The sequence below is a fragment of the Haemaphysalis longicornis genome, unplaced genomic scaffold (assembly GCF_048455015.1).
Source record: "Haemaphysalis longicornis isolate Haplotype H1 unplaced genomic scaffold, Haemaphysalis longicornis Haplotype H1 scaffold_1, whole genome shotgun sequence".
Lineage (NCBI taxonomy): Eukaryota > Metazoa > Arthropoda > Arachnida > Ixodida > Ixodidae > Haemaphysalis > Haemaphysalis longicornis.
Genome location: NW_027526203.1, coordinates 240,831,694 through 240,846,021, shown reverse-complemented (window position 1 = coordinate 240,846,021; position 14,328 = coordinate 240,831,694). Strand labels below are relative to the sequence as shown.

Genomic DNA, 14,328 nt, shown 5'->3' with positions numbered 1-14,328 from the left:
ACACATTACGTCAGTTGTATCCGCGCCGGTTGTATCCACATGCAGCGCACGCCGCAGGCGCGGCGACGCGCCTGTGGCGTGCGCTGCACGTTTTCGCGAGGAATCGCTCCATGCGGTTCACGCTTTAGAACGTTGTGCAGATAAGCCACCGCTCTTCCCGATCAAGTGAGCCGCGCAAAGATTTCCACCACCAGTACGTTGCGCTGATAAGCAGCCGCCTTCGGCATCGTGAACGCAAGGTGGTGTTAAAAAAAAAAAAAATCCTGCTGGCCTTTCTTATCATGTCCTGCGGCATCTTCATAGATGCAAAAAACGCAGCCATGGTCTTTCAAAACACAAACACAACGGAAGTTAAAGCCGCACTCGCCGTTTGTAAGACCGCGCTTTTGCAATGTGTGAAACCCTGCAGCAGCGGCTGATGTTAAAAATAATATGAAATAAAAACCCTGCCTTCGTTTTTAGGTGCTGTGTGTTTGAGTGATAAAAAATTTAGGATGACTTGAGAGGTAGGTGGTGATATTGATTGATTGATTGTAGGGTTTAACGCGCCGACGCAACGCAGGCGATGAGGCGCGCCGTAGTGGAGGGCTCCGGATTAATTTTGACCCCCTGGGGATCTTTATCGTGCGCCGAAATCTCGTACACACGGGCGTTTTTGCTTTTCGCCTCCATCAGAAAAGCGGCCGCCGCGGCCGGGAAACGAACCCGCGACCTCGTGCTCAGCAGCGCAACAGGTGGTGATATGGTTGAATTCGCGCACGTTTTGGTTATAGTGCGGTACCGCTTATAGTGCGGATTTTTGCGGCTACCGCGACATACGTTATAAGCGGTCTACACTGTAGTTCGATATAGCCGAAACCGCATATAACGAACTTATCGTTACAAGTTCGCAATCCGCGGGAGTTCCCGTCCTCCTCCTCAACTCCCCCATCCCCGCATGCAAAAATGAACACACTAAATTAGCCGTTACCATACCCAAAATAACCCATGTATTGCAAGTATTAAAGCTACTTTCCGCCTGAACTGCCTACTTTGCAAAGAAAAAAGCGGTGATTTTTGTTTTCACATTCGTTTTGGCGGCTTCAACTAGCATAGCATTCTCTAAACGAAACATTATTTGCACCAGTTCGAGTCCGCGTCCTTCAAAATCTAAGAAGCATTGGCGGAGCACATTGACTGCCGAAAGCGCTTCATTATAAGCGTCGGACGGCTTTCACTCGCGACATCATCGGGAATGTGGGGAAGCTCTTCCCACAGTTCACCGATGCTGCTGTCTTGGTCCGGACTCGCTGACTGTGCGGGTTCCGTCGCGAGTCCCGCGCGTCGGAAACAGTTACGGAAAGTGTCGGGCGTCATGTCGCTCCGTGCGAGGCGCAATGTCCAAGTCGCAACTCTTGCTCCGTGATCGCGGCCAATCCACATCTCAATCGCCGCTCCGAGACCATGCATTTCGGCGGCCATTCTAGGCGCGCAGAGTTCGATATATCGGATGTGAACTTCGTTATAAGGAATATGTTTCCCATGCATTTCCGTAACTGAATTATTTTTGTTCGATATATAGCATAATTCGCTCTATCCGGGTTCGTTATAGCCGGGTTTGACTGTATGTGCATGTGTCTTTGTTCCCAACCTAATGCCCATGTGACACACACACACGTGCACGCACACACGCACATGCACACAAGTGCGTGCACACACACACAAAATAATTATGCACTTTTGTAGGGGGCTAAAGGGTGCTGCAGGCTACACGAACAAGGTTGAGGATAGGGGTGGAGGGGAATGGGCTTTCTCTTACTGACTTTCAATATGTCACCCCCCCCCCCCCCTTAACAAAAAAGAAAAACCATATCAATGGCATTCCTCACGAGGGCTACCTATATGCGGTGCATGACAGCATTAAGCTCGATCCAGAGTTTTGAGCGTTTGGGGGAGGGAGGCACGTGCCTGCCGTGGAGAGCCTCTCCAGGGTCTTGAGTCCATCCTCCACGACAATCTCCATGGAGCAGTCTTTGGGCAGGAACCACTCCTTGGCAACCGCCACCACCTCGGGGTCTAGCTCGACAACCGTCAGTTTCAGCTGACAGAGAGGGGGAGAGGAGGAAGGAGGTTAATGAAAACATTCGCAATAAAGGCCCAACCGCATGGACGCGGCGTAAAATCGACATACTGCGCAACAACGTACACCTGTGGCAACACGCGCTGTTGCCTTTGCGCCGAGAGGGCGAGTAACCATATAGGCGCCGCAACGCACGTGTAAGCACCGTAAGCCCAGCATACTCCAATGTGCCGTGCAGTGTGGGTAGACTACCCCGGACTCAGCTTTGTGGCGACCAGTTCAACTAGATTTTAACTGAAATAAAACAAATAATGCCGATTCTCACGAAATTACATGTGTTTAATGCAGAAACAACTAGACCAGTACTTGCAACATTAAAAAACGTTAATTGTATGCTTACTTGGAAGGCACAAAGCCCTCCGCTATGTTTGGCGTAAACTCCCTTGCTCCCATAGTTGCTCGTTGCTTTGCGTGTTTTCTCCAATTGTCTGCTCTCCGTATTTTATAAATTACTTAGTTTTATCACATAATCAATAGTTAAGTTAGCTTATTTATCAATTATCTTTACTTGCTATGCGACTGGTCATCTTTTACAGGGTAGAAGGGCACCGAATTTTTTTTTTGCAGAAAAGTGCGCCCAAATTTTTTTTTCATGTATGAATTTAGTACCAGCCAAAACTGCACCAGTGACTGCTTATCCCAAATGACATAGCAGGGGAACCATAAACACACCTTTGCACGAGCAAAGCATCGAAAATTTCACAGCCAATACCAAAATAGAAGATGTACCTTCAGTTTATCTTTTTGTGCAGAACCAAGGCACCTACTGCATAATATTATATGCTGCAGCAACGCAAACACATATACGCATGTTAAAAGGGTGCACAGAAGGCTTTTCTCTCCCCCAGAGGATTAAAGGGACACCAAAGGCTGAATTAAGTTTTGTTTCAACTGAAAGATCGTATGTGTGTAGCTCTCTCGGCTTTTGTTCGCCGAGTTGTTCGATGTGTTATTTTCTCAGAAATAGTTAAATAAAGCTGGCATTTCTCTCTTCCATTTTCCTTCCATTTTTTTATGACATAAACATTGTGTCACACAAAGCAGGAGCGAGGCACCGGCGCTCTCCAGAGCGCAAGCACACTGCCAACGGTAGCTTTTACGCTGACAAGCCATGGCCGAACCCGCCAATGTTTCTCTGGCCGAAGAGGCTGGCTTGGACTTCCTCCTTTTTTCATCGACGGAAGGAGAAATGCTTCTGAATGCAGGAGCAGCCGCTGTGCACGCCTACACCAGCCACGCAGACCTTGTCGAGCCAGCCGGGAGTAAGTGAAGCCCCTTCTGAAGCGACAAGCGCCGTACGCAATATCGTGGAAGCGCAGCCGCCCGGGCCCACCAAGGCACACAAACAACTCGTATATCTTAGAATTCATAAAATTTTTAGGCTCAGTATAATCGCCTATGTGTATTGTGTGCATACTTTTTTGTGCATTTTTTTCTTATTGTTTGACCAATAAACTTTAAATGATTGTACCTTTTAATAAATTGATGTTATGTGTTTGAAAGAGCAATCTATAAGCTACAATTTCATGCAAAGCAATGCTAAACGTGTCGAGTAGCTCAAGAAAAAAAAAGGTTTGTGGAAGCACTCACAATCCGCCATTTTTCCGCAGTAACGAAAGAGTTAAACAACTGGTTTCGACAATGGTGCACTTAGATTCCGGGCACCATAATCTATCCATATAGGCCAAATTGTTTCAACCCTTCAGTGTCCCTTTAAGGCGTGTTATCTGCAAGATACAACAATAAGTCACACGCAACCGGTGTGAGGGACCTCTCATTGCCGATAAATAAATAAATAAATAAAAAAATGTGCAGAAAGCAAGCCCCCGTGCTTGGCCCAAGCTCTTATTTAGTGACACTAATTAGGCCTCACAGAGTCGGCCCCTTCAATCAGCATAAATGTAGCAGTGATTTTCACCTCATGCCAGTGTCTGTACATGAATTTTTTTGAAAAAAATCGACATAACAGAAGCACCATTGCACAAGATGCACCAACAAAGGTTCTGACAAAAAATTGCGACTTATATACTGAAAAATATGATATACTGCATTGAAAAAACAAGACATGGCCGCCTCTGGCAATTCATAACAATAACTCCGACCCTGCTATTGCCTAGTGACACTCCGGTTCATATAACGTGTAGCTGGACACAACATTTGAAAAGAATAGAGAACACAGTCAACCTCGTAACTGTGCCTTGCATGTGGAGGCAAAATAATGCTTTCATTTTCTGTGCTAAGCACAGACCAAAGAATAACTGGCATTTTTTGATGAGGTCTACGATTAACATGTATTATTAAGTGTCAGTGATGGTGCCCTAAAAGGTTGCCATCAGACAAATCACTCTAAAAAGAAAAAAAAAAGGTAGGCGGTCTCCCATTCATTGCAAATGAGTTGTTGGTAAAGGCCAATTAATATGACTGCTGCTGAATGTCACGGCCTTTCCTAGCAGCCTGCCATACCGTGTCAAGCCTACTTTCCAGCCAATATTCATCTGCACCCACACCACTCAGCTGCCCAATTGGCTGCACTAGTATTGCTGTTACAGTAAAAACTGGGTATCATGGAATGTGACATCCATTTTACACCCCCAAGCAAACACTTATCTCCAAGTGCGTCAATTACCACCACAACCACTTTTGTAACTACCCTCGTAACGGAAAGCTTGGGGGCGATACAGTTCCTCAAAGGTGAACTTTTGCGGAGCAGGATTTTCAAGAGCTCCCCACAACTCCCCAATTGCACGTCATAGTGAAGACTTCCAAAGATGTTTTCAAGTGATGCGTGTATCTTTATGGGTACACGCACCAACTCTCCTCACATCCTGCCTTCTTAACTATTCCTTCGCCAAACGAGTTGAGTGCTGCCTTTTTTTACACAGTATCATACACTCGGTTCAGGTGCATTCTGCATATAACCTATTACCTCAGTCGACAGTTTCCGTTTACACCGTTACGAGAGAACTAGCGCGCGAAAAAGTGCAATCCAGCGATACAGCCGAAATGTCCCGTGAAAATCCAATGCCCACCTGGGGAAACTTGGTGAACAGGAAGAGTGGCAGCGTTCCTCCTCCCAATCCAATCATCAGGGCAGTGCCTGGTTCCTCTGTATAGTGAAAGAGAGGAATAGTCGCATGCAACTGGTAACGCTTTGGACCCAGAAGCAAAGTCGTACCTGTTCCCTTGGGCATCACAAACGCAATGCCAGCGACCATGTACTTGTAGTACTCGAATACGAGGTCTTCTACGACCACCTCCCACTTCTTGGTCTTCTTCTTCTTCTTGTTCCTTGCTAAACACCAGACAAAAAGAAGGGGAAAAGAGAAAGCCCGGTATGTGATTTACCACCATGATTATCATTGTTTACTAGAGGTGTGTGAACATACTTTTGAATGCAAACAGAGTCGAATATTTTCAAACATGAGTACTCGCAGTTCGAACCAGCCCTAGAGGCTGAATTACTTTTTTTGTTCAACTGAAAGATCCCACCTTTCAGAGCTTTTTTTACTTTTGTTTGTAGGCAAACAATGCTTCATTTGTATAAAAAATACGTAACTAAATGTGGCCATGTCTTTCTCTCGTTTCTTTTTGATTTTTCTGTGACGTAAAAGAGCCCGTAGTGAAGAGCCTACAAAGTCATTCAAACATTAGAGGTGCTGCCACCTAGGAAAAAGAGAAGAAAACACTCTTGCAATTCTCTAGAATGGTGGCTGATGGGAAACATAGGTCGCATAACATCGTTTCACCAGTTACCTAAGGCTTTTGCCACTGGCTGTCGCATTTAAAGCATGTATACATCTTATAACTGTTATTGTACAACAATGCAAATCATTTTACCCAAATTGAGAACCTGCCTCCCTGCTTCACCCAAACACTTAGACAAGCTCTCCACCAATCCAGTTTCACCACTCAAGGGGCAGTGATAAAGAGAAACATAGCGAAAGAAAGACGAGGCTTCTTTCTGCATTCTGATAACGCGGTTTTGTTCGAGCTTCCCCGTTCAACATCCTCTAGATAAGAAAGCCCAGCTGTGTACTGACATAGTCCAAGACACAAGCATGAGGGTCCAGTTGGCCCAATGCCTAGGAGATAGAGGTGCTCCCGAAAGGCACCGACCTCTTGCCACTTGGCCGCACGTCACTGGAAAAGTGGGGGAAAGCCTGTTGCGGCGAGCAGAGAATGCTGGTGCATGCTTTCGAACTCAAAAATACATAAAAAATTCCTTTGAAATTTCTAAATGGCACTGTTTGATTCAAAGCTGAATTGAATTTTGCATAATTCGCTTTTATATTAGTAATTTCTGAATATTTGCACACCTGATGCGTTCACGGATGATACTTACCGTACAAAGCAGAATATAGGTCAAGATTTTTTACCAAAAAATTTGCCGAAAAGTCACCCCTTAACCTATATAGTGGTCACTGGCATAATTTTAGTTGTCATCTGGCGACCGGGCAGCCCATCGAGCCCATCCAAACCCCAAAGGCACCATCGCCACCACCATCAATTGGACGTGATGCCATCTCTGTTTTGTTGCTCCTCTCACTGTCAGCGAATAAGCGCGTGCTATTTTCTTCTTGCTTAAAATGAGTTTAGGCAATTCCGTGGACTGCACCGAGTACGACATGCTGTGTGGGCGACAGCCAGCAAGGAGCAGTCGTCCGACGACATTTCAGACAACCATAATGAGTAATCTGATTGATTGATTGATTGTGGGGGTTTAACGCGCCGACGCAACGCAGGCGATGAGGCGCGCCGTAGTGGAGGGCTCCGGATTAATTTTGACCACCTGGGGATCTTTAACGTGCGCCGAAATCTCGTACACACGGGCATTTTTGCTTTTCGCCTCCATCAGAAAAGCGGCCGCCGCGGCCGGGAATCGAACCCGCGACCTCGTGCTAATGAGTAATCTGAGACACAGCGTCCGGAATGTAACGCGTCAAAGGGAAAGAGTGTGGGTGAGAAATCGCCTTCCTTCCAGATATTTTCAGTTTGCCGTGCACGCTTCCGGGACGACGACCCCACAATTTAAACACCAGAATCTGATGCTGTGGAACTTGCACCCTTTCCTCGGATGAGAAGCTCTCAGAATGCGAATCTGAGCTCAGCTCGTATTCGGAATCGGAATCGAGGAACCATCGCTCGGGTCCGCAGCCGAATGCCCCGCGCGGTCAGCCATCCGAAAGTAACCGCACTCATGGAGGGAGCACTTTCAGCAGCTCGCACAATGCACAGAGAGCGAGCGAAAGTCGCGATTGAGTCATGATGTGGTCTACTGGAGAGGCAATGGCGTGCTGGGATAACCTGGTGCACCATAGCAGATGCAGGAGCAGAATACAAAAAAACCTAGAAGCCCGTTGCGGATGGCACAACAACCCTTGCAGCCATAATCGCACGCGTGTTGCACGATCACTCATCCCGACAGAGACCGAGTTACAGTGTGCAGAGCAACCAAGCCCCTCAGCAACGAAGGGTGGGCGCGGTCACTCTGTACTCTTCAATATACCGTTGACAGAGCTAGCGAGTAAAAATACAAGCTACTAGAAAGATTTGACAGATGACACGAATAGTCCAGGTGCACCCGCTTTGTGCTACGGCGCGAATTTTTGAACGCACAATGGAGAATGTACTGGTAAGTCAGTGACACTACGGAGGGGAAATGCGAAAACGCACCGGTACGTCACTGACAGCGAAAGGGTTAAAGGCGCCATGCAGACAAAATGCAAGTTTGGTTCACTCAAAGGATTACCTCGTTAGAATAACACTGATACCCTCTTTCGACGCAAACTTCACTCAAATAAGCTATATAATTAGGGAAGAAGAGAATGGCCATGCGACCCACTAGCTTATTTTCTGCACCAGCACCTATGAAGTTTTATGGACAGCTGTGCGATTGTCTGGGGACGGCAAAAGCAAACGCAGGCTAGGCAGGGCTTATAAGCTTGCAGAACGAGCTATTTCCGCATAAATTCAGTGCACATTCTTTTTACAGCAGTAAGTACGGTGAAGCAAACAAGGAAAGTACTTTCGTAACTTTCCTTGTTGGCACAAAATAAGCATTACTAGTGCACAAGCTGTGCCAGAGGAGCGCCGATAATGCGAGCATACTTTTTTCAAATAAGGTGTGGAAATCAGCAGCGTGCAAAAAGCGAATCAGGTTCCCCTGACGCCAATTTATCAGAGCGTGAGGCAGTCGCGAAGAAGCAAGTGATAGAGGCATGCATGCAATACTGACACGCCGTGCCTGAGCTGTGCGCGGGTTTGGACAGCAGGTGCCATGCAACCAGACAGCGCAGCAGTTAGTTTTGCTCTCCACTCCCGTGGTCCACAGACCTAAGCTCACGGCTGCACATATATACACACATTTATATAAATATGGCAAAAACTGATTTTCACCAAGCGAAGCCCTACCCAACTTCTGCTGCAAGTCGACCCATGTACCTGTAACTTTATCGATGCTCACTTCGTAGGCAACTTCCATAAATACATGTTGTGCCACTTACCAAATCTTCTTCTCCCTAAATTCTGTGCCATGAGCCACGCATACCTCAACGCTTTCTTACTTTCTCCAGCCATCGATACATACTTTCAAATACAACAGCCATTTTGTTTCTCATAATGCATTCCCATTTGCTTCCTTACGACAATGACATAGAACAGAAGTTTACTGAAACATGTTGTGCCACTTACCAAATCTTCCTCTCCCTAAATTCTGTGCCGTGAGCCACGCATACCTCAACGCTTTCTTACTTTCTCCAGCCATCAATAATTACTTTCAAATACAACAGCCATTTTGTTTCTCATAATGCATTCCCATTTGCTTCCTTACGACAATGACATAGAACAGAAGTTTACTGAAACATTCTGCCACCAGAAAGGATGGCAATGGGAGCTTCCCCCCCCCCCTCTTTTCATGGCAACCAAACCAAGCAGCATGGCCAGCAGCATACGAAGGCTCCAACTTGCCTGGTCGGAGTTTCGCCTCTGTCTGGATGACGTGCGGCTTATCGAGGAAGACAAGGCGCCGCACGATCTCGTTGCGTTTGGTGGTGATGTCCTCGATGACGTAGGCTCCACTCAGGAAGCTGCTGCCCTGGTGTCGAATCTCGCGCTGGCCCACACTCTCTGTCGTCGACAGGAAGAGCACCTTCTGCCATGGGGGAAGAGAAAAAGAAAAATGACTAGGTGCTGTAGAATGCAATGAACCTCCCTGAGTGCTAAGGCTCCACCTGTGACTCTCAATACGTGCCACACATCAACCCAAGACCCCCAGTGGGCACGTTTAGCTTCGATGTGAGCAGGCAGTACCACACCCCTTGGCTACATCCAACACAGGAATACAAAAGTGCCGAGAACCCAAAACTGGCAGAGCTGTCAACACTGACCAGCAGAAGCGAGGTTTGCAACATTAGAACCCACAATGTAGCAAAGGTTGAAGACATGTTAAGAGGAGGAAGCTGAACGGCAACAAAAAAGAAACTTGCTATTGGCAAAGATGGAACATATGCACTTAAACAAGAGGTAACATGGATGAGATAATGAAAGTAGCAGAGGGGTTCTATACTGAGTTGCACGCCAGCATCGCTAGGCCAGGGAAAAGCACTGGAAGGATTAACTTGGATGACAAGGTTCCAATAGTACCGTATTTTCCGGTGTATAAGTCGCGTTTTTTTTCTGAAATTTTCGTTGGTGCGTCTTATCCACCGGTGCGACTTATGCATGGAATAAATCCGGTTCGCAGCGGCCGCGCATGGCCAGCGCACGTTGAGCCACAGCTCTATGGTATAAATCAATCCCAAGCCCACCGGTACGGCGTTTCTCATAGCCTATATGTCGCTTCGGGACGTTACACCAAAGAATTCGCAGCTTTTTCTAGTCAAAAACAATGATAATGGCCTGCGACAACCGCGCGCCACTTTTTGCCATGCGCAGTAACTACAGTTCAGAATAAATTCAAAGTAACATCAAACTGGGTTGCAAAAACAAAATGCAGCTTATGAATTATTACAGAGAGCTACTCTGAAGAAGGTAAACGTGCTGCTAATTTTTAAAATGACAGCTTGCGGTAAAGTTTCGATTTCCGGGCCGCTTCCGGTCGCGTCACTTCCGTCCACCATGACACCTTTATTGCGCTGATTTACGACAGCACGCAAGAGACGCGCGATGTTTGGAGAGGTGGCCAAATGGGTGTTTGACTCTTGGGACTCCATTTCTACAAAAACAGTTGTAGCCGGGTTGATAAAGGCCGGAGTAATTCGGTCCGCGAGTGGTAACGATGTTGGCGAAGAAGACATCAGAGAGTCGGAGGACAACAGTGATCCGCCGGTGGAACTCCCACTGAAGATACTGAATTATTTGTTAGAGAGTCTGAGGAAAAAGACTTCGATGGTTTTGCGTAAACGCCGTCCGTAAGTACATGCCATCTGTGTGTATCAATAAACCATTTTTGACAAGTTAGTTCTGTCTAGACTTTGGATGTTATATGCCCGTGTCTAGCCCTCCTTACAGGGGGATGCGTTAATAGGCAGCGGCCACCGCAACCATGTACTTTCGCCACACTTTCTAACGATCTGATTCGCTATGAGTTTACCTAATTAACAAGTGTGTCATATACCGGTGCATCTTATACACCGGTGCGACTTATATACGTTTTTTTTTCTCGGAAAAACTGTCATTTTGAGGGGGGTGCGACTTATACAAAGGTGCGACTTATAGACCGGAAAATACGGTAGCTAAAGATGAGGTAGAAAAGGCCCTTGAATAGATGAATAGAGCATGCTTCAAGACTGAAAAATAACCACGGATCACACAAAGAGAGAGAGAGAGAGTAACTTTATCAAACCGAGCTTGCCTTTAGCATGAGAAGTTGGTGTTCATTGTAATCAGCCCACCGACGACCGAGGCAGCCCTTGCGATCAGGGAGGTCTGTACTTCCCTGTCGTGGGATGCCAGTGCTTCTCTCCACTGCTCAGCTGTGGTGATTTGGAGATAGGGATTTTGGGGGCAGGCCCACAGAATGTGGGGTAGGGTGGCTGGGGCTGTGCAGAAGGTGCAGTTCGGGGATGGGACTTGTGCTGAGTGGATTAGGTGCAGGCGGGTTGGGTGTGGGTATGTGTTTGTTTGTACGAGTCTCTAGTCTTACTCTTGGGCTGTTGCGAGTCCCGAGTGTGGGGGTGCTAGCTTTCGGCGGCAGAGGCAATAATGTTCTGTAATATCGGTATAGTTAAGGAGACTGTCTCTGGATGACCTTGCCCTGTGGGATGGGTCAGGAGCCACTCCCACTCAGAGGGTAAGATCTCGAGCCTGAGAGTGTGTGGTTTCGTTCCCTTCCTGACCCACATGGGCTGGTGTCCAGAGTATGTTTATTGGGGTGAGGGGGGGGGGGATTCTTCTGAAGAATTTTGAGTTCTGAAGAGTTTTGAAGATCAGCGAGAAAGTTGCCACTGCTCCATGTTTCCGTTAGCATCCAGATTAGTTTGTGCCAGAACTGGCATTGCATAATTGTTACCGTGACAAAGCAGTCTGCTTAATAACAGATCCCCCTCTGCGATGTCCCATGCCTAGCCAGCCAGACTGCTCTCACTCGCAGCAGGAGAGGAGACGGGCAGAGCGCACTGACCTGCTCGCCCGGCGTGAACCAAGGGGGTGCGAGGTCCATGACCTTGCAGGAGAGCTCCCGCTTGACCTGCTCCAGGTCCGCGTACTCCTGTCCCCGGCACAGGTGCACCACCACCAGCCGCTGGGCCTGGCACTGCTCCGCCAGCTGCCGACGCCCGTCCCGGTGCCCAAACAGCCACTCCACCTCCCTGCACACACCCACACACACTCGCGCTACTACAGAGGGACAAACACTCTTCCCTAGTCGGCAGCCAAAAATTCCCCAAAACGTAAATGGGTCCATGGCACCCTGTCACAAGCCATAACTGCCGGCCCCCATCCAAACCATTACTCAAGTACACAAGGCAATAACAGAATAAGCATAATAAAACAATCACAATATTGATCAAATTCACGACTTCTGTCCCAAGGCACCACCGGAAAATTTGAAGGACGTCATATCCCCTACAGGTGCAGGCGTCCTTTTCACTTGATGGGAACTGTGCGGCACAGAGTTTCATACCAACGTATACTAGAGAGAAACTTGTCGCTGCAGGTGCGTGCCATCATGAGTCCTGCTATAGCAGCTGGAAGGGCTGCTCTCCTACTTGGCTTGGATTGCAACATGCCTGCCCTCTTGAGGACCTTGATGACAAAGGCAACAAAAGCAACAATTTTTTTCTTGTCCCGGTTGCAGGAGCTTTAAAATTGTACGACGAAGAAGTATTGTATCAGGAACACTTTTATGTTGATAAAAAACTTCAAATAGTCTTTTGTGAATAAAGAATTATGGTTTTCATAGCTAAAGAAGTATTTTATCAGCAACACTTTTATGTTGACAAAACACTTCAAATAGTTTTTTATGAATAAAGAATTGTGGTTTTTGCAGCTACAGACAACTTTTGAGCTTTTGTTGGCAAGCCGTGCCAAATAAAAATGGCACGGCTTGCCAACAAAAGGTGGTACCTGATGGCACACTCATTGAAGTGTGGCTTGCTTAGACACTAGTGCCAGATTCCCCTTTAGTATATGCAGTCAAATCTCATTAATATGAACCCCAGAATAATAAATTTACCGAATTTTAAAAATCCCAGCCAGATTTCATGTTTTCAATGTAAAAATACTCCAGAACTACGAATTTCAGTATAGCGCGTATTTCAGAATAACGCACGTAATTTATTTCCTCCTTTATAATCGAGGAACATCTGTATTATGAATTCGGCTAAAAGTAACAGCACTGCAACTCTAATGTGAAACAGAAGCCACTGTTTGTGTGGGTATTTCCCAAGTGCAGTAGCTATCATAATCACCATGTCGAGTGCCAATTGCTAGCGCCACCACAAAGCTGTGGTTTAATGTGCAGTAGCCACGCAGGCCTAGCCACCTCTGCCTCTTTTCTCTCTCGTGGTGCGCGGTTGCGTGTTGGTGGCCGGTTGGTCGTTCTTCACGCTAGTCACGTGTACGGGCAGGTGTTTTTTTTTTTTTTGTTCTGGGTGATTTTTCTGCGAATTTGGACTATGAATGCAGCTAGCAACTGAGCCAAGAAGAAGTGAAAGCGATCATAGTCTTTAGTGACAATGACGGCACAAAGGAAGACAACTGTGGGTCACCGAGCACAGAAGAAAATGAGATTGCGTCGAACATTGATGTTTTAGTGCACATGAACAACGTTCGTACTTTCATTGCTTGGTGCAATGACGTACCCGATGAGCTATTGCGCAAAGTGGGAGATGTAGAGGCATTTATAATCGCGCCAGAAGAAAATGACTGATTTCTCCAAATTAAGCAGCTTTGAAGTGAATTCCATATTTATATTTGAAAGTTTGCTTGCATCTACTGTCAAGGTACCTCATTTTCTTTCCTAGATTTGATCACTGCTTGTAACCTCAAGTTTTTCATTACAACGATATTTCAAAATAACGAAAGATTTTTGGAGGCCCCATGTGATTCGTTATATCAAGATTTGACTATATTAGTAAGAAACACTGCGCTCTGTGGCATAAGCCAAATGACATCACAAATAAATTTCAGTGCCATTATTTGGCCACGGTCTTTCAACTAGGAAAAAAAAAAAGGCATCAGAACAAGATAAAATGGGCCATTTTCTTCTTTCTCAAGTGGCTGACAAGAAATGATATGCATACAAACGCTACAGCAAATGTAGGGTCATGAAAGGCAGAACTTGAGCAGGTGATAATGCAGAACTTGAACCGGTTGATAATGTAGTTTTTCTTCTTTATTTTTTTAACAGAATTAGTGATTACAGTTGCAACTTTCCCGGTTATGAAAGGCTTCACATGAAGGACAAGTGTGATCTCCCTTCAAACCTGTTTCTTGCGCGACAAGTTGAGCCACAGAAAAATGCCAGCAATTCAAATGAATGCAGTGCTGCTGATAACAGTCAGATCCTGCATATAATACAGGTTTTCCCCCGCTCCCTAAATTTTACCACATTATATATCTGTCCCATACTTTACACAGATACGAAAGTTCTCAGCTCAAAATTTGCAGTTCACATTTAGTTGTTGCTCAGCGCTATCATCATCTAAACTCCTAGCAGAGGAAGCATCATATAGCGGTGGCATCAGGAAGCTGGTTCTTGTTCCAAATGG

General features: G+C 46.4%; 1 protein-coding gene across 1 annotated transcript in view; it reads right to left on the bottom strand.

The window, feature by feature from the left end:
- The window catches only part of LOC144143204 (eEF1A lysine and N-terminal methyltransferase-like), a 71,620-nt gene that overhangs the window by 24,321 nt on the left and 32,971 nt on the right, over positions 1 to 14,328 (bottom strand). The window contains exons 7-11 of the mRNA XM_077674998.1: positions 11,739 to 11,925; positions 9,082 to 9,269; positions 5,295 to 5,407; positions 5,149 to 5,225; positions 1,948 to 2,080 (exon numbers count right to left, since the gene is read on the bottom strand). Of these exons, the coding sequence (XP_077531124.1) occupies positions 1,948 to 2,080; positions 5,149 to 5,225; positions 5,295 to 5,407; positions 9,082 to 9,269; positions 11,739 to 11,925 (698 nt within the window). The remainder of the gene's footprint in view (positions 1 to 1,947; positions 2,081 to 5,148; positions 5,226 to 5,294; positions 5,408 to 9,081; positions 9,270 to 11,738; positions 11,926 to 14,328) is intronic.